Raw genomic sequence first — 20,619 nt, forward strand, 5'->3', positions numbered from 1 at the left:
TGTAGCTCTTTGGTTTACCTCGAAGCTTCACGAAAATGGTGAAAGAGTCGAAGAGAGGCAAAGCTCCTTCTCCTCCATAACTCTCTAGTTGACATGGAAGTTTCATGAAAGAAACGAAAGAGTCAAAGCACTATACTTTTTGGAATCGCGAAAGTGGATGATCGTACTTTTTCTCTCTTACCAGATTTGACATTCATTGCCCAATCTATCTCGTAAATGTTGCTATAGCCCGTATACATTTCTTGTCATGTTCAAACGTGTGGCTCTAAAATGCTATAACGAGCTCCTTTGTTGTTTAAGATTTAGATCGTACAATAATCACATATTGATTGCTAAAGGTTGTTTTTGTTTGTGCATTTGTGGTTTATTTAACAGTGAATCGAGAGAGATTCTTATTATCTTAGATCCATTTAAACTTATATGCAGTTCTTACCAATCATATGTGAAAATATTCAGCTTTATAAACACAACCTAAGTTGATGAGGTCACCAACTTCAAATAATTTTCGTGAGATTAAAGTCAAAAGTAAATGCAATTCTTGGCCGAGTATCAAGTCTCGACATGCCATAACTGTTTTCTTTTTACGGGATCAAAGGCATTAATTAGTCTCAGCGTGCTATAATCATGGTCTAGATCAACTTTGTCACATAAATGATAATGAAATAGATAGATGAGAGTTTTCGGATGGATGTTGACACTACGATTAGAATCCAGGCTCAAACGAAAAGAAGCTAAGGTCCATATGAAACCATGAATACACATGACTCGTAATAATAAAAAGTCCAATCCAAAAACTTAAGGTATAAGTGGAGGGCGACCATATGAATATAAAGAGCATACGGAACCTATTAAGACAATATTTCAACAACCCACTCATGCGCAAACCGAATTAGGAGCGGCATATGAAATTTGATCACGGCAGGTGAAGTTTAACTGATGGGGGGTGGACGCACATACATGGAAAGGATAGCACTGATTTTGATATCATGTTAGAAAGTTCAACCCAAAAGCTTAGATTATTAAGTGGAGGGAAATCACATAAATATAAAGAATGTGTAGGATCCGTTATCAAACGATATTAGATGATATTTCAACAGTGCCCATCGATGGAATGCCTGATGAGTTAATTGATCATGAGATTCCTGTGGGTAGAGTTTGAGTGACGTGCATAGTAGCAAATATTTTTCATTTTTAATGTATTTTGTCCTGAGGAATATGTACGAACATATGCAACTCGCATCATGACGCAACTCCTATATGAATTAATTAACGTAGCGCCTATTCTCGACACAGTTGCAGATATTTTTCATTTTCCATATAGTAAAATCATTGTCAATGATGCATCATTCATCATCTCGATCAACTGCTCCGAATTTGATATTGCCATCTTAAGGTTTGAATTTCTTGTCCCTACCCAGTCTGTCATTTTACGTGTAGATGTCGACATGTATCGTCACAGAATTTTTGAATTGTTCAGATCGGAGCTCCGTTTTACTTCCTTATCAGAAACCACACAATGCCTTCACTTTCAGAAAGAAAAACTGTTGCCTTCAGTGGTCTTTTACTCTTCATTATTGAAGAAAATGATTGAAAGGGAGCAGATGTTGTAGGTCACGATGAGCCGGTCCCTCTTAAATCCTCTCGCCCACTAATAATTCCAGATCCAAAAGATATCTGCATCAGACTTCTCTCTGATTAAGTGACAGTTTTTTGCCTGTTGTTTGATTCTCTCTCTTTTTTTTAACTTTTTTTTTTCCTCCTCTCTTTTTTTGAACTTTTTTTTCCTCCTTTCAATTCATAAGTCTCGTTTCAAATAAAGGTGATAACTGGGACTTTTTAAAAAATATGCATGGCATGCCCTCATTGTCAAGCTGAGCTCAGCTCATCCCTAGTTAGACCCCTACGTATGTCAGAGGCTATGATTAGGTTTCATGCTTATTTATGGCTCCAGCTATTAAAAAAGGGAATTGGGTAAGATGCGGTTGAGCCAAGTCAAGTAGATAATCAAGTGATTGGTAGAACTATCAGCAAACTCTATGGCAGTAGATTCCCCATAGTTCACACAGGTCTTAGATGATAGGTTCCAAAGTCCCAGCGACAGATTGAACCGAGAACCATTTCGCTATCCACAACCATGCAGTTCAAGAACTTGCTTCTTCACCTTCATTAGAGTTCCATACTCCTTAGGTTACACAGCACAATCGATACTCGAAATGACAGTCATCATACACAATCGATACACATCATGCTTCAACCACGAACACTTCGCAGGTGTTTCGGACAATTGCGGTACATTACACAAACCGATTCATGTAAAGTGTATCGCCAAGTGAGAAGATATGGCACACTTCTACATCATAGATCAATAATGCTAGCCAATCCAAACACCGAGCCAAGTCGCGAAAGCTCGACTTCACATACAAGGGATGATATCAACACAGTGGGGTCGATCAGCGAAATGACCACACTCGGAGACTTGTGAGCTCTCTTCCATTGAATTATGCGCCCCGCCCACATCTCCGATGGATAACCAAGTGGAGCTATGTACCGAAGATGGAGACTGGTTCTGTTGCAAAAATTTGGAATGAAAACAAAATAATATATTCCAATGGTTAGGTTGGGCATGAAAAATAATAGGAAAGGAATGTCATAATCAACATGATAAGGTCGAGTAATAGAGGGGAAAAAAATTCACTAGCTAACCATTGGTGTGCTATGGGTCCACTTATATCTGATGATGAGCAAAGCCAAACATGGCCACACACGGCAATCAATTGACTACTCCCCTTTTAATTACCTGCTTTAACATTATCTTTTCCTCTTCATGTGCCCCTTGCTCTTGTCTATCCCTGGATTTTGGGGAGAGGACACGTGAGGTCATTCATCCTTTCGCTTGCTGCATCCATGAGCAGTGAGCAATGAGCAATAGGAATATCAAGAGACTTCATGAGATTCCTCAAGACATTGGATCTCCAGTGACTCCGAAAGAAGTGCTGTCGAAGATATGGAGCTCAGTTTTGCCATGGAAAAAAGTTAGCATCGCCATGTAATATGGCAAATAGAGTTCAGATGAATATCTGTCCAGGAGTCACGTTGCCCCAAACTCCATCCCCCAATTGATGGATAGAATTACCCGCCAACAATGACATTAATGCACCTCAAGGTCAACTCTTGCACTTCGTTATGTGATGGTTAACAAAAAAGTACGTTGGACCATTGGAGTTGCTATTATTTAGTTTTTTCATACATAAACTAATTCAAAAGTCCTTACCAAAAAAACTAATTCAAAAGTATATATTTCGCCTTAACAAAAACCCTACAAGTTCAATTTGCTTATCTTTATCGATTGTTCATTAACATATGTAATTCGAGATATTATAAAAACCGGGCATCGTACTAGACTTTCGCAAGTTCATAAAAATCGCAGGTCCCTTTTTTTTTTGCTAACCTTTTCTGGGTCCGACTTTAATTATTCCACAAGCCACTGAATCTAGTTTAATTTGAAGTATATGAGCTTTTTTGCATAAGTAATACTCCAATTGTAGATTTCTTCCCGTCCAAAATCTCCTCCTTTGGACATGGTGATGTGTGTGTGTGTGTATATATAAATATTGCTTCTCCTGTATATATGCTGTTTTCTGCTGCACTGATTTGTAATTTCCAACTCTCCATTGTTCGAAAGTGGTTATGCCATATTAGTCTTTCTAGGCTAGCTGTTCATTGCTCATGAAATCACAACTTTATGTCATCGTGATTTGATGAGTGTTTTGAGTTGAAGAGCTATCATTTCGCCATCCATCATTTTCTTTAATTTCTCTAACCTTCACTGCCGTATCAAAAGGGAGGCTCGGAGTCCCAAATCACAAAGAGCAAAGTGGGAAAGGTTGAGGAACAGGGGACTTGCAATTTTTTGAAGAGCCCTACAGCTTCTCTTGAATCAACGAAAATCAACAAACTGAAAGGTTTTTATTTGGCTTCGCCATTCTTGATTCTTATTAATTTACCAGGAACGACGTCGCCTGGTATTCGAGGGATTGTCCAATAATTTTTTCAGATGGTGAAAATGGAAAGTGGAAACTCCAACGATGACAGGGGCCTTCCTACCCCACTTTTTGGAATCTAATTTCATCAAAACCTGTCAATCATTCCTTTTTAGGGATAGTTGAATGCCCCTTTCAGGTCGCAACAGAAGCATCATGCGCTCTCTTGTTTCTAAGGCAAAGAGGGACCAGGCACACGCTTCTCGTCATGTTCTCAAATCCCACTTCCATGTCTCCAACTAAGCTTCTAAAGCGACATGTCTATCTTTTACAAATAAAGTCAGAACCTTTCTCTAACTTTTCCATTTGCTCCACTATAGCCCCCAATAACTAATGAAAGGAAATGGATCTATTTCCAAATTGGTCATATATTAAGTAATAAAAAGACAACAAATATAATTAGCATATCTCTTATAACTTCTCATTTCATCAAGTTCCTTATGCATGAAACTACCCAATTTCTTCCCATAGACAACCACCATTATACTTCGCACATGCAAGTAGCACATGCCATGTCACCAGTCTCCCTCTACTTCAGGAATGTGCAGCACACCTGATGGCCACTGGGCATAATTTAAGATCCGATCATTGCAACGCAAATGGACATTCAAGGACTGGTACTGCTGGTCTCATCCATTCTCGCTTGGTGGGGTTTTATTTTCAATTCCTCAAGTTATGCATGAGAACCTGATGGACATTGGAGGAAGGTCATCAATATTTCTTTTTGTCTGGAAGATCTTTCAAATTCACCAGCACATTGTCACATTCCACATCAAAATGCAGAATATTGGCAGCATCCATTCCAATTATGAACCGCTTTCGGCATTCTAGATGCCTGCAGACTATGCAGGTTAGAGGCTGGAGATAAGCAGCACAGAAAAGAAGGAACGACCACTGAATGAAGTGACTGGCAAGATGGCATGCTTATTGTTCCAAGACATTTAAATTCTTTGTTGTTGTGGCTAACGAGATGTTTCTATCCTTCTATCTAGTACCCAATCATGCTGATTGTAACAACTATAAAACAAAATTATTGAATCAATGCAAATATCAAATTTGAAAGCATACGCTGGAAAAAATACTTATCTTTGTGGAGTAAAACGTGCCTCACAGAACCATCGGCCATAAATTCTGCAATAGTGGCTAAGGTTCCTCGAGGCCCATTTTGCGCAACACATAAAATGCCACAACATTCGAATGCTGAAGCTTTGATAGAATGTCAGCTTCCCACTGAAACTCAGTCGTCTAAAAAACAAGAATTAGCCTAGTTAGTAAATGGATCAAGCAGTAGAGATGCATAAAAATTGGACACGATGATAAGAAAGAGGGAAAGAGACGGAGAATGCTATTAGCAGTAAGTTCAACAGTACAGAGTGCCATTCGGGATGCACGCATATAATACCCATAATAAGACCACAATTGAGTCTACATAATATTTTAAAAAAGGGACTCACTAATTTTTCCTGCTTCTAAGATCAACCTGTGAAGCAACTTTTCTTTATCACTCGATAGAAACATCCGTCCCTCTCCATTTCCCATGATAAACAGATCCTGAAAGTACCAGAACACACTTCTCTAAGCTCTTCAAGTCCTTCGTTCTTTATTACTGACTAGAAGAATATGGAGCAGTCACCCAAAAGGACAAAAAGAAAAGCTGGCAAAACAAAATCTGGTGAAAGGAAGCCAAAACAAAAGTTTCATAGAAGAACATCCAGCAAAGAAATGATGAATGCCCGAACCGTGACAATCCACACAAGCTTAATGGCAGTGTCACCAAAGCAAATGATAGATGTAAACTGTATACTCCCATAAGTAATTGTGAAAAGACGAAGCATGCAGACACCAAAGTGTGTCGTGTCTATGCGACTATTATTATAACTTGTCCCAGATGCTATTGATGTCGGTACAGGCTGTACAACAGAGTCTTATCAAAGAGGCCTGCACCATAATTTTCACAATTACACTACGGTATGACAAAAGGGATCCACCACCATCAAGTATGGTATTGGCAATTAGGGCTTACCTCCTGTACCAATTCTGAAGAGAGCTAATGTCAAAAGCTTTCCCAAGCAGATTCTACACGCAGATCCATATTTCGTACTTTTTTAACTTCGTATAACCACCACACCATTTCCCCAAAGAACGCAACCTGGTTCATCTTCAGAACCACATGAGTCTGCAGGAACTTGGAAGGACAACAAAAATTTTCACTTCTCATCATAAAAAATCCTTTAGGGAAGAATGAGCTTGGCAACAAGGATCTGATTTAAAGGGGGAACAACGGTCTTGCCAAATATTAACAACCCGTATTAAGACCAGTAAGTCTTGGATTTTTGTCCCACCTACCCATTGTTCCTAATTCCCTGGTAAAAAGAAAAAGGATCGGATTGGAATCCATATCTCTGGAAAAATCCCCATCATATCATAGGGGTCACAGGACTAGCTCCAGGTCGATTGTCAGCTACCAGGCACGCAAAGCTCCAACGTCAGGGATAAGGATACAGGATTTTGCGGCGGACCAAAATCATCATGGGAGAATAAAAATGAATTGGACCATTTTCAACAGGATGATCCTGGTCCATAAGAGAAATATCCATTTTCCTACCAATGCTAATTCATGCTTTTCCCTGTTCAAGCTCACGCCAGCCCCTTCTTTATGCAGCTGAGCAGAATCAAATGAATTTTCGAACTCCCAAGGTAAATCATTTGGCGAGCCAAAGGAAAAAAAGGCAAAACAGCACAGCAGACAATCACTTAGAACAGGATCCAAGGAGCACATGTGCTAGCAAACAGCAACAAGCAGCAACTGAACTGGAGGCAATGACTTTCCAGACGTAAATGGAACCACAAATCTAGCGAGCACGTGTAACTACAGTTGGGAAATTCCTACCACTAATCTTCAGATAGATTAGGACAGAGTCGAGTGCAAATAGTAAGCACCAGTATAATGATTCAAAGAAAAAATTCTTGATAATCACAACAAAGTTATGATCTTGTCAATGGAAACAAAGCAAGGTACATGAATTGCCATAGAGAAATAAAAAGGGACCTGGGGAAGGGCGAGCAAGAGATGCAGTGTACAGTGAGCTTTCCACAATTCATTTTTAGAGCTCTGTTTTGAAATAATCAAACAGCGAGAATTTGGTATTTCTGTGCAAGTGACACTCTCTCAAGTCTCGAGTTCGCTGGCATCAAAATCGAAATCCTTCAGAAAGGGAATCCTCTGGTATAGTTCTTCTTCGAAGCTTCGGCCAATCGCTTGACACCTTTGACAGTGCTGTAGAACTCCATCAACTCATTGGCAACATCATCCGTATGACACCCAACAAATACTTTTAAGAATCTCCTCTCCGTCATCCTGAGAGCCCTGAAGACGGTCGGGCCTTGGATTTGAGGAGAGAGACCCATGTCCTGAATCTTGGCAGCAAGAAGAACACGCGGCCTCAGCACGTTCTCCAAATTACAGTGCAAGAGAAATGGGTGTTCGAAAATAACCTTTGCGGGGAGCTTCATGATTCCAAGAATGAAAGTCATGTTCCTTTGGATCTTATCAATGGAGAAGGTGAGCATAAAGGGGGAACGACCGAATAGACCCAACACCTCCTCCTCTGAGAACCCAAACTTCTCCAAATTAGCCACCTTTTCACGGATTGTGGTCAGCCTGGAGATGGCCATGATGGTCACCACATATTTATAAGACTTGGAGTTCTGGGGAACCCCGGTCCTGCGAATGTAATCCAGCTTTTCATCCTCCAAAGAAGTGCGGGGGATCAAAGTCGGGCGAGACATGAGCATGGGAACCAAGTCGTCCTTGCTAACGCCCGTCTTCTCATACAGCTCAACAATGGCCTTAATCCTGCCGGGGAAATCGTAGGTGAGGATGGAAGGGTTGCGAATGATGGCCCGGCGGAGGACTTCCTTGGAGCCGAAGAGGGAGATGAAGTACTGGAGGCGGTCATCGAGGTGGTGGTTGATGCGGCAGCTGAGGAAGCGAGGGCGGCAGTGGATGACCTTGACGAGGTCGGGACCGGTGATGCCCACGTCGGTCAGTATCTGGAGCTTGGAGCGAAGCCGGGCGAGGTTGGCCCTGCGGAGAGAAGGGCGGCGAGAGAACAGCCTGGAGATGTCATCGTCGCTGCAGCCCCACCGGCGGAGCAATTCGGCAGAGCCTTGAGGTGGGTCTTCGTTCGGACAAAGGGTCGAGCAGGTGGCGGGCGCGGGGAGGAGAGAGAACGTGAGAGAGGCGGCGAGGGAGAAGATTCTGGGGAAATCACAAACGGAAGGTGCGGGGAGACGGAACAGGGATCTCATGAGTAGGAGGGATGTGAAGACCGGCAGCGCCGTTGAGCTGCTGCTGCTGCTTCTGCTTCTTCTTCGTCGTCGTCTTCTTCTTGAAAGAGCAAGCGTGAATGAATGAAAGTGATGGATTTGGGCGACTCCGAGGTCGGAGTCCCTTCCCTTCGCCGGACGTTTCGGATGATCCGAACGACGGGAACAATCTGGGATCACAGCTCCAGGATAAAAGGGGCCACCGGATCGAATGGAGCAAAGCAAGACGAAGAAGCTTCTCCGACCAACGAAAGTCTCTTGGCGCCAACCTAACCTTCCCGTTCAAATTGCATTATGTATATGTACACAAAACAGTCTCCAATTCGTCTCGTTGCTGACTTTTGGGGAGGCGTGACTTCTCACTTTAGCAAAGCAGGGGACATCGCATATCAATGATATCATTTCCACACACATACATTTTCAAGTGAAATGTCAAAATTAAACCATCTGCTTTTACCGCCGTTCAATTTGGTTCCCGAATTCTGAAATTTGGTTCAGTTTCATCACATACCATACCAGTGTTCCTCGCCAAAAAGTTTGACTTTACACGACTAATTCACATGCAATTCATGTTTTCCTTCCGTTTTCCGTCCGTGGTCATTGCTTCGTCGACCATCGTCGAGAGGATTGGAGTACATACAAAATGTTCTTCGAAAGAATCCTTTCTACTCGAATTTTGGATTCTATAACGGTACAAGAGCCGAAGGAGAAGAAACACAGACAAGAAAGTGCCGCATTTGGGTCATTGTCCCTGTACAAATTGCAAGCCGCACCCGAATTGCTATGCAGAAAAGGGAAAAGGACCGTAGGTCCTGATAACGAAACCCCTTGGGTTCAGTTTTCTGTTAAACAATAAAAGCACAAGGTGATTCAGAGAGTCGAAGGGAACAAAATCTCGCGCAGAGGCTCGAGGTACGCCTGTCACTAATCACTTCAGTCTATGCCGACGCACGTAGTGAGAATTGCGGAAAGTTTAGACAGCACTTTATTTAGGCACAGCAGGTGCAGGAACTATTCCCCATCTCCTTCGAACGTCTTCCAAATCCTCGTGGAAGTGCCGTTCATAATATAGACACATGAGGTCCGTGCACCTCATACCCGCCTGAACAGCCCATGGGAAGTAATGCTGGAAGAATAAAGCCCTTTGCTTCTCATTGAATCTCGCTGTGCCTCCTAAAACAGATAGGAGGCACATAGGCAGGTACATCTGCTCGAACTCTATCACCTTAAGAGCTGACTCGCCTATTAAATTAGTTGGGAGACCAAACAAAGTGTGCCAAAAGTCGTGCACCTCTCGAGCCCGCATGGCCACATATGCCAATTCATCGGTCTCCATGAACCGCACAGGTGGCCGGTCATCTGGGGAAAAGTTCCTAGATCCCATAAACCTGGCATATGCAGCACCAAATGTATTCTCTGGTAGGTCCCACGCATGACTGACCTCGGTAGATATTACTCGTGGTCGGTCCAATAGAATCGCCTGCCAAAACAGGATTTTATCTAATTGCAGTTCAGAAACGAAAGGCAGACTCAATAAAATAAATGATTTCTCGAGTAAAAAAAAAACTCTTGACACCGGATGGCTTGTTACTAAGCTGTAGGAAGTAATGTTTAAGATGACGATACAAACATATCACTAACTTAAAGGATCCCATTTGATTTTCTTAGCAAGGTAGGTGCCCAATATATACGACAAGATCAATTGCTTGAACATGGGTTTAGTTACTGGCCAGCTCATGCAATAGAGAAAATGCAGAGCAGAGACACATCAGACATACTCGTCCTCAGAGTATAATGCAGGTTGTGTTCTGACAAAAATGCTACTGAGTTAAGTTTTAAGAGAACCTGTAGAGGTAAGTGCGAAGTTCCAGCGTCAATGAGAAAAAACCCGCAATGACATTTCATTTCTGGCTAGATGCCCTCTAAGACTAAAGAATGTTTTTAGTCGGACACTCTAATGCTGAAAAGACAAAAATCATTATTACATGACTGTTATAAGTACAATTTTGGAATGTTGGAAAGTTGCAACTCAACGCGGATCAGCACAAGTTCAACAAGTTCAGCATGTACAGAACATAACTAGGTATGCTAAGACATCTGAAGGAAACAGCCCAAAAATCATGTAAAGAATCTCGGACAGTGTTCTTCTGGCACTATACGCTTGCAGAATGCTAAGGTCATTCAACATAAGGGACAGCAAAAGCAAGCCAAAAGAATAGTCACCGAAGACATGCCATAAGACAAATAAAACTCAGAATATCTGGATCACTAACATGCGATTAGTTATCTATAATTTAACCAAGGAATAGTTTCTCACCAAAAATACTGCACATCCCATGTACAGTGTCAGGCTTACAAGTAATCATTCATGTTTAATAATTTCTTCTTTTGCATTTAATTGCATATAAAAACCAAAATACATATACTAAGAGTAAAAAAACAGTTGAGATGAATTAAGAAACTTACTCTGCCTTCCGGACTCCTCTTCATCCTCTCAAGGACTCTCTCAAAAGCAGGCTTGCCAGTCGTCTCACCAAGAGCCGCTATAAGATCTGCTCTTCGAGGGTCAAGCAATGCACCCATAGCCGAACCTACAGCAACTGCTGCTTGCTGCCACCTATTGAGGCGGACGCGAGCACCTCCTATCATGGCTCGCTCTAATTATCTATCAATCCAATGACAAACAAAAACTCATTTATATGATCCAAAACCTCAGAAAATGTTCTCAATGATGCTTGGAAAAATACAAGATAGACCGACAAGGACATACTTTCAACTAGTGCCGCCACTAAAAAAGCAATAGATTAATAGATTCAAAACCGAGGCAGCCACACTACATAAATAAACAATACAAGATGCCACAACGTCCAACTTGAAAGATCTACAAAGATAAATCAAAGTGCCAGTGAACCCTTTAATCTATACACAAGAATATCAAATATGTGACTGTAATTTTAGTCTACATTTATTGTCATTTTTCACTAAAAGATACCTTTAGTGAAGAAATTAATTACTTGCAATTGATATAGAACTTCACATCCAAGTTTGCTTGTGGAAAGGAAAAGTTACTCCAAGGAATAACACTGGGAAAAAGTAGTTACGCTAGGCTCCGAATTTGTGACAGTTCTGAAAAAAAAATTCTAGGAAGACATTTTCTGGAAAATGACCATATTTTCCGGTATTTGGCTGATACCTGAAAATGAAAAGGACAATATTTTCTGTCATTTGGAAAGGAAAATAATATTTTCTTCTAAATAGACATGCATTTCCAATGCTTGGTCTCAAACCTGGCCTCTGCGGACCCGGGTCCATCAAGGCCGAACGCCAGACTCCGTGCCTGTGCCTCCCGGCGCCCTGGCTCGGGTCCATCGAGCCAGAGCGCGGAACACAATCCGCCTCCCGACCCGGGCAACATTATGGAAATTTTCCGGGCAAAATCAGATCATTCAAACTAACAATCTTAGCTTAAAAACATATGTTCACTACGCTGGAGCACCAGCTCAAAGTAACCGAGGCACCAGCCTGGGGTGGTCAATGACCGCAATAGCCTAATCTCTGCACAATCCCAGGCACAAGAGATGCTCAAAAGCTAACCCTTTTTCCCCCTAAAAACGAACTCGTTCCCCCCATCAACCAATCCATTCAATCGACACAACCCACATCGCCGGCGCGCTAATCATCCCAGATCGTTCGATTCACCTCCCTAAATCAGACCAAGGGAACGAAATTCTAACAGAAGCGAAGCCGCAGGCCATCAATGTTGGACCGCGCATTTCCGCAGCCGCAAAGCGGAGAACCCCCTCTTTCCCAACACCGAGAAACTTTGCGTCCCCCCCCCCCGCCCCCCCGAAGCTTACCTGATCGGTGAACCCACCCGCACGGGATGGGGCCGGAAGGCAACTCGCCAGAAACCCTAGAGAATCGCCGGCAACCGAGGGCGGCCGAAACCGAGAACGATCGAGATCGAAGCCAGCCTGAGGGAGGAGGACTCGAACTGTTGTTATGAGGGGGAAGAGAGGAAGAAGCGCCAGCGTCAGAAAGATGGAAAAATGATTTTGCTTTTTTTTTGATAAACGGAAATTATTTTGTCATCTTTTTTTTTTTTGGTCGGGATTTTGTCATCCAATTGAAATCTACTGTTTTTTTTTTTGGTCAAAATTTGAAATCTACTTGGAGCTGCAATTTTTTAGGGAAATTTTCAATTTTGGACCCAAAGTGAGCCCATTTTCTCAAAATGGGGTCTCAAGTGCAATCAGTCTCAAAATGGGGTCCCAAGTGCCCAATCAGTCTCAATTTGGTACCTGGGTTCGCCGGCCGGCCAAATAGTCACCGGCGGCGAGTTTTTTACTGTTCAGGTGGCTGGAACAGTAATTTTTACTTTTTAATTTTTTTTTTTGCTTTTTTTTTTCTCTATGGCCGGCGGAGGCTGCCCTCGCCAGCGTTGGGGAGGGCCACCCCGGCGAGGGCCGCCCAGCCTTCCCCGACGGCCCTCGCCCGACGCCGCAGGCGAGGGTTGCCCTCGCCGGCGTCGGCGAGGGCGACCCTTGCCCTCGCCGACGTCGGGGAAGGCTGGGCGGCCCTCGCCCGACGCCGGCGAGGGCAACCCTCGCCTGGGCAGGCGAGGGCCGCCCTCGCCTCGGCTGGGCGGGCGAGGGCCGACCCTCGCCTGCCCAAGCGAGGGTTGCTCTCGCCGACGTCGGGAAAGGCTGGGCGGCCCTCGCCCGACGCTAGCGACGGCGACCCTCGCTAGACCTGGCGACTCTCGCTAGATCCGGCGAGGGCACCGTGTCGGCCACACGATCGACAGGAGCTAGAGCACACCTGAGAACCCCGTCCCCGAGCCCGGCTCGGGCAGCTTCGTGGAGAGGTACGGCGAGCTGAGGCGGAAGGTGAGGAAGGAGAGGGAACTGGAGAGGGAGAGGAGGAGGTGGGAAGAGAAGGGGGCTGCGGCGCCCATGCTAGCGGAGCTGAGGCTGTCGGAGGAGGAGCTGAGGAGGCTGAGTGGGATCTGGCGAGGGTCGCCCTCGTCGGCGCCGGGCGAGGGCCGCCTGCCTTCCCCGACGCCGGCGAGGGCAAGGGTCGCCCTCGCCCGCCCAGGCCGAGGCGAGGCGGCCTCGACCGCCTCAGCCCGAGGCGAGGCGGCCCTCGCCCCGATGCCGGCGAGGGTCGCCCCGCCCGCCCAGCGAGGGTTGCCCTCGTCGGCATCGGGCAAGGGCCGCCCAGCCTTCCCCGACGTCAGCGAGGGCAAGGGTCGCCCTCGCCTGCAGCGTCGGGCGAGGGCCGTCGGGGAAGGCTGGGCGGCCCTCGCCGGGGCGGCCCTCCCCGACGCTAGCGAGGGCAGCCTCCGCCGGCCATAGAGAAAAAAAAAAAAAAAGAAAAAAAAAAACAATTTAAAAAGTAAAAAATTACTGTTCCGGCCACCGGAACAGTAAAAAACTCGCCGCCGGTGACTATTTGGCCGGCCGGCGAACTCAGGTACCAAATTGAGACTGATTGGGCACTTGGGATTCCATTTTGAGACTGATTGCACTTGAAACCCTATTTTGAGAAAATGGGCTCACTTTGGACCCCAAATTGAAAATTTCCCAATTTTTTATTGAAACATCCAAATTTTTAACTTCGGGACCAAATTGGGTTGAGTCGGCTGGTAAAGTTTGATCTCTCCGCGTATCACACCCAAGTTCGAATCCCTCTGGAGCACGCGGAGAATGTTCTCCCAGCCCTTAGAGGGTCTACTGATGAACCACATGTTCCTTCCACCAAGAGACCTAGAGACCTCCCTGGGAGCGAGAAAGTCGAGGTACATACTATTGCGTAAAGACCTTATATCTACGACAAAAAATTTAATTTGAGTTTTAACTATTTAATACAAACTTGAGATTTCAAGTAAAGGAGTTGACTCTCTACACGATTTAGCAGAGAGCCCACGAACACAAGTTAATCCGCGATTCACTCGCTCCAAGTTTGAAGTTTGAGAAAGACAAGCAAGCACGAGAACACAGCCAATCAAAATTAGTGTTACTAAAATAGGGAAATTAGCAAAAAAGCCTACATAAAATTGTACCATGACTTGTGTGATTTGCAACAATCCGAATGACTCAAACTAGTCTTCTGTCATAAACCGAGCTTTTTTACCACGCCCGTGGCACATGTTCCGAGATATGTATTTTTTTCACATGTGAGATATATTGATTATGAAAGGAGACTTTTGTAATATTTTATTACTCGAGATATATTTAGAACGTAGCCAATCATTTTACTACAATATCAGACATATTTATCACAAAAATACTAAGATTCAATTATCATCAAATGCTTGTTTAATCTACTGAAAAGGCTACCCTTCTTATTTTATTTATTTCGTGAATGCAAAAGATGAGTAAAGAACAAATATACACATTTCATTCAGCTTCAGAGAAATTTTCCCCATAAAACAACACCCTGTTAGAAGAAGCATCCACCTTAGAAGTGAAAAATGTGAGTTCGAAATATTTCCTTCGTGCCACCTTTTGCATAAAAACGTCAAATAATTAAATGACAAATCATACGTAAATTTCTCGATATATCTTATTATAATTGAGAACAATTCTTTCACTTTCAAATTTCTCAATATTTCCATATTCGACCATCAAATCCTAGTAGATTGGTTTAAGCAGCAACGTCCCCATACTAATGTGCAGCAACAACAGGAGAAACGGGGCAAAGTCGCAAGATGCAAAAATCAATGGATTGAAGAAAACAAGTTCTGTTGATATCAAGATTCGCAGCAGACGTATATGCATCTGCTGCGGAAGCTGATATGGTGCTTCAAATTGGAGTCCAACAATGAACAGCCAGCACATCAAACATATTACACAAATTGATGCAGTAAAGTGTTTCAGTATTCAGATCACAAAACAATAAAAGCACTCGGTTGTCCGAAGTCACGGGCTCCACTTGGATCTTTTCAGCGGTAACCTTCGATTCAGGAGACATGCGCAAAGGCCTGTCCGGACTCACTTACCTCCACCACCGAAAAGGTAATCCAGAGATGATCCACCCCCAGGTGCAGCGTGGACCTTGGTCGAGGGTCGATCCTGCACGTATAACTCGGGTCATCAATGGACTGGATAAATCCATGCTGAACAAAAGTCAGATGAGCAGTCATTTAACGACAATTTAGCCCTAGAAGGCAAAGCAGAATTGTTATGTCCAAAACCTTTCTTCCCACCTCATCAAAATTACACAAAATATTCAGGAAAAAACCTCATGTGCCGGCTAATGTTTCAAACCCTACACAATATACTTCACAGAACAAGCTAACATGTCGATCCCATGACATTCCGGATTCTTCTGATACCTGATTGACAGAGTCCAGCAAGCCACAAGGTTTCTTGACAACAGTACAGTGGAAATGATCTATGATCTCATGAAACTATTAAAGAAGGCCATTGACAGCAGGTTTGATCAACAAGAGAAGGAAAAGTGTTATAAGTACAGGAGAATCTGACATTCTTGCACGCTGCTTGAAGCTTGAAGCATCAGCACGACATGCCCTATCAACAAACTTCTACATGGACCCTGGTTCATGGACCTAAGGCAATCACGGCATTTGATTATTGGGATTGAGACCCACACGAGAGGCACAAAGGATCACTTGCCATGATGAACATGGTCTTTGTGGATCCGGGTCCAGGCAAGAATTTGCCCATATCTTACAAGGTATCAGGACAATCCATAGGCAACCAGAAAAAATCCTCGGGAGACGACTACCCTGGGGGATTGTAAGAAATGGGCATTAATCTGCTTGGGGGTGGTCAAAGGACCACAACATTTAGCAGGTGTCTCTCACAAAGAATACACATGGCAACACAGCTCTATCTCATGAAACAACGTTCTAGAATAAATGACAATATGATATATTTTATTCTCTACCCATAAATGAGAAACCAAAGTCCGCACAATATCAAGGGCTTACCTTCCTCCATTGGATGCATGGATCCTAAAACATTCAATGGTGTGATTTTTATCTCTAGACTACCATCAATGATGTCCTACATTGCCTCTTCGGACACTTCGTGAATTAATAAGTTCCTCTAACAGCATCCTTTTAAAAAAGGGCCATGCATGTGAGGAAGGGTCTGGTTAATTGAAGGGAGAGAAAGCAGCATCCATATGAACACATTAGTGTGATTGAATATCTTTCGAAAATGATCATTTCAGTTACATATATCTAAGAAATTAGAGAACATCGAGGTCAAACTTTGGACTTCTCGACGTAATTTATGATCCCGTGATTGCTGCCCTACAAAATTGTTCACTTCCAAAAAATGAACATGCGGATCTACAACCAGACTTTGCCATCTACCGACAATGTCATCCAGTACCAGCTCAAACCTGTACTGATGAGAAAGAGTTTCAAACAAGAGGACCTCACTGAGTTAAAAAAATTATCCCAATACAATTTAATCATGGCAAAAGAAAGTTGAAGAAGGATTAAACTTTTGAGCTTGTAACATCTGTGCGAAAAGAGGAACGATTGGCCACTTCTCAGAGCACACAGCCTAAGAAACAGAACCAAGAAACTCCAAAAAGGATTTTGATTGGATAAAACCAAGTCTAAACCTTTGTCAGTTAAGACTCCTAATACAACTCAGAATTGATAAAAAAAAAAAGTAGGCACACAATCCCAATCACATCCTTGTATTCCTTATGGCAAAAATTTTCTCTCCTTGTACCTTAAGAATGCACCCTTAATTTTTGCATAAAACTAACTGAAGAATTTTGACTTGACCATGCTAAAGAATGAGCAAGCTGACATTAAGTATTAACATCATGTGGACGACAGCAAACAAACTTACAAGTTTTGCATTTTCGCACAACATAGGAGACATGTTTCACATGCAATCAAATAAATTCCACAGGCAGTAAAAGAATCAAAGGTAATGTTCTTGATTCTTGTTAGCAAAAACGGTTGCACCCTCCAACGATACTCTCCTACAGTTCACTAGCAAAAGGACTCCACTCTACAAATGAGAAGAATATCAAGCGATAGTGATATCACAATTAATTAAACGATATAACTTCCCTCAAAAAGCAAGCAGAACGTGAGTTATAATAATATGGCAGTTTAAATATCATAGTGACAAAAACTTCTGTGAGTTACCTGTATTACATGGGAATAATCCTCCCAATTATCTCTCCAGGTATAAGACTTTGGTTGGCAAACACTCACTAAAATTGCTAAAACAGTTATCCTGTTAAATGCTGAATGACAAAGCTGCCATGGCTACAAATTTACCGTGAGGAAGTTGCCAGTGTTCTGACCATCAGCTCTCAGGTAGTTGTTTGACGAAGTACTATGGATTCCAGCAGGAATCTGCTTGGTAGGATCTACTGGAGGAGAAACAGCCACAGGTTTTGAGGGAGGTGGATTGTCCACCTCAGTCGGAGCAGTCTGGTGACTGCTTGCAGCTGCTTTTGGAGCCTCTCCACTACCAAAAAGGTAGCCCAAAGAACTCTGTCCTCCACCACTGCTAACTCCACGACCCATTGTGCCTACTTGCCTGGATACAAGGACAAGTAAAAAGAGGAAAAGCAGCGGAAGATCAAGAGGAATTGTGGAAAAGATCAATCAACCATACCTACAGATATCTCTAGAGCTGAACATGGGATGGAATGGAATCGAAGAAACATGCCAACATAAAACAGTGAACCAACACGAACACTAGTGGTTTCAAAGCGCCATTAAACAAGTAATACAAATTTTCATCTGTTTTTCCGTTCACAAACTGTCAATTCATCCTTGTACATGCACAGAGTTAAATCCTTCCCTGACTCAAATGAAGTGGCAATTATCACTGCCATAAAGAGAACATCTGACAATTACCAACATAAGATCATGTGACAGCGCTCTCCTGTTATTAGACAAAATATGTTTCAACTGAGGGTGCTTTCCTCTGCTTACTGACTTCAGGAATCAAACTCAGTCAAATCATGATTAGAGTTACCATAAACAAGAAACTACCAAACTACTTTCACAAGAAAGAAAGAAACTCCTTTAGGATGTCTCCCCTGGCTTCTTGTCACAGATTCTACATGAGCTTAAATGCTATTTTATTTGTTCAAGATGTGATTTGTTCATGTCAAATAAAATACAAATCTTAAAAGCTAAAGCAAAAGGGCAGAAAGGCACAAACACCCGGAATACTCACTATATCTTACTAACATGCACAGAAAATCCTAGTCGTACATTAGTTTTCTGTCATGGTATATAATTGCTAAAGTATCCATGGAAAACAATGATGGGAGAAAATGGCCTAGGTACGTGACGACGGGTGACTGCAAGAGAAAAGATCAAGAACATTGTAATAATCCAAGGATCTCATGTGACAAAAAGTAAAAGTTTCTATTCCCTCATTTAAGCACCTTGCTCAAGCAACACATCTATGTGCAGAAAACAAGTTACGGAATCTGGAAGCAAAGCTCACGAATAATTCCTTCAATCGTGAAACTCAAGCTGCAAATTTTAGAGCAAAGATGAATTTTAAAGTCAAAACTAAATACGTTCCTCTTCTTAAAGAAATTTTCAACACTGCGAAGTGAATTTCAATGGCCAGAATAATCAAGAGATGAATGGAGAAGATGTTTAGTTTAGATCCAGAGAACTCGAACACTTTTGACTTCGAAAAAACTACAAATTAAAAACCATAAGGACAAACTCGGTCTGTTCCGTTTAAATCCATATGATAGAACTCCGTGCAAAAAGTTGACGTGCAGCTTGGAAAATAAGCATAAAGTATAAAGAGTAAACTGGAAAACACATCTTTAGCAGAAGTTTTCAATCAGTCGCAAGTTTTTCCATGATCGATAAAACAGAGCAAATGCTGTAGCACACTTAACCTACAGGCAGAGAGACAGAGAGTCTTACAATGAACAAAGAACGAGTAGCAAAAATAAGAGCAAATTTTCCACCAGATATTAGAAGGAAAAGCAAAGAAGTTCCTTTCAGGAATTCAAGTTTCCAAACACACGTACGAACAATGTCCCGGGATACATAGGGTTGATCAATGTATAGAAATGTACTGGGGAACTATACATTTCTACTTCACCATCTTCGCAACAAATTTACTCCCTCTTCTTCTTCCGCGAATTTCGTACTACAACAAATCAAAGATTTGGAGGACAACTCAGTTAACTCATATCCAGGCCAAAAGCGGGGACTATAACAATTCTAGATCCACAACCTTTCTAAACTATCAAAGGCCATTTGTTGTAGGTCTAAAGGAGACACATCCGTACGCCCAAGCGCCACCTAATGCGGATGATGGCTAATCACGTACGCTTCGAACATCACACAACACCAAATAAACGCGACGGCAACACAATCGCTGATCACAAGCCTCGTAGAACCTCAAAAAAGGGCGAAACGATCCCCCCCCCCCCCCCACCCCCACCAAACCTCTTCCGGAGCACGGCGACACACAACATTTCGAAAGCTACACGCCCTTCGAGCAGCAGAAAAGTCTCGATCGCAAAAAAAAAAAAAAAAACACTCTTGCCGAGCGAAAGAGAGAAGAAACACACACGAGAAAGCAACGGCGACACCGCCAGCAGATCCGCCAAGCGAGAGACGCGTCTCGCCGAAGCGGACGCTGACAATTCGGCGCGACGCCGCCGGCGGACGCGCACCGAGGACGCGAGATCGAATCGGTGAACGGCGGAGGGAGGGAGACTTTCAGGGCGGCGAATCTACCGTCCACGGCGGACCGAGATCTAGGGTTACGCGCATGCGCGAGCTCGGGGGACGGGTTTACCTTGGGGGGCCTCGACGGCGGGATCGGATCCGATCGGAGGGGAGAGATCTGAGAGCGGCGGAACTGGAGAGTGAGCGAGCGAGCGAGCGAACGAACGAGCGTGCGAGGGAGAGAGAGAGAGAGAGATAAATAAAAGAGACGATGATGACTGCGGTTCTACAGTAACAGTGACACCGACTCAACTGCGCATCGGCACGCTGTTTCTAAAAAATTACAATTGAGTACACGAACTTTCAAAAAATGAAATTCAATCTTAAAATTTGTCACCATAGCGTAAATTGAGTGATAACACTATCGAAATACGCAATCGAATCCCACAATTTGTCGGATTAGTCCGGTCAGATCCTTTTATTGATTGTACTTTTTAAAAATTATAGGATTCGATTATATTTTCGTGATAAAATTTAAGATTCGGTTGCATTTTGGTAAAAATCTTTAAAATTCGATTATATTTT

The 20,619-nt window shown here is 43.1% G+C and overlaps 3 protein-coding genes across 6 annotated transcripts; all 3 read right to left on the reverse strand.

Moving 5' to 3' along the window:
- Positions 1-2,226: 2,226 nt before the first annotated feature.
- On the reverse strand, positions 2,227-8,740 carry LOC115671758 (uncharacterized). The gene is made up of 5 exons (XM_056309379.1): positions 7,090-8,740; positions 5,495-5,591; positions 4,594-5,285; positions 2,798-2,993; positions 2,227-2,566 (listed from the first exon to the last, which is right to left on the reverse strand). The coding sequence occupies exon 1, from the start codon at positions 8,349-8,351 to the stop codon at positions 7,248-7,250; it is 1,104 nt and encodes a 367-aa protein (XP_056165354.1). The 5' UTR covers positions 8,352-8,740; the 3' UTR covers positions 2,227-2,566; positions 2,798-2,993; positions 4,594-5,285; positions 5,495-5,591; positions 7,090-7,247.
- A 291-nt stretch (positions 8,741-9,031) lies between these two features.
- Positions 9,032-12,392, reverse strand: LOC115671756 (ubiquinone biosynthesis protein COQ4 homolog, mitochondrial). 2 transcript variants are annotated; one of them, XM_030593391.2, is made up of 3 exons: positions 12,227-12,392; positions 10,836-11,034; positions 9,032-9,849 (listed from the first exon to the last, which is right to left on the reverse strand). In XM_030593391.2, exons 2-3 carry the CDS (start codon positions 11,016-11,018, stop codon positions 9,355-9,357), a joined length of 678 nt encoding a protein of 225 aa, XP_030449251.1. In that variant the 5' UTR covers positions 11,019-11,034; positions 12,227-12,392; the 3' UTR covers positions 9,032-9,354. The 2 variants fall into 2 exon arrangements, with proteins under 2 accessions (XP_030449251.1, XP_056165355.1); XM_056309380.1 differs by lacking the exon at positions 12,227-12,392 and having other exon boundaries at positions 10,836-11,229.
- Positions 12,393-15,082: 2,690 nt separating this feature from the next.
- LOC115671757 (protein SPIRAL1-like 2) lies at positions 15,083-20,314 on the reverse strand. Of its 3 annotated transcripts, none has more exons than XM_056309743.1 (3): positions 20,165-20,314; positions 17,650-17,914; positions 15,083-15,489 (listed from the first exon to the last, which is right to left on the reverse strand). In XM_056309743.1, exons 2-3 carry the CDS (start codon positions 17,899-17,901, stop codon positions 15,334-15,336), a joined length of 408 nt encoding a protein of 135 aa, XP_056165718.1. In that variant the 5' UTR covers positions 17,902-17,914; positions 20,165-20,314; the 3' UTR covers positions 15,083-15,333. The 3 variants fall into 3 exon arrangements, with proteins under 3 accessions (XP_056165718.1, XP_056165717.1, XP_030449252.1); XM_056309742.1 differs by lacking the exon at positions 20,165-20,314 and adding an exon at positions 19,447-19,469; XM_030593392.2 differs by lacking the exon at positions 20,165-20,314 and having other exon boundaries at positions 15,083-15,445.
- Positions 20,315-20,619: the final 305 nt, after the last annotated feature.

This window comes from Syzygium oleosum, unplaced genomic scaffold (assembly GCF_021117445.2).
Source record: "Syzygium oleosum isolate NSW1041296 unplaced genomic scaffold, Sole_v2.1 Sole_v2.03, whole genome shotgun sequence".
NCBI lineage: Eukaryota > Viridiplantae > Streptophyta > Magnoliopsida > Myrtales > Myrtaceae > Syzygium > Syzygium oleosum.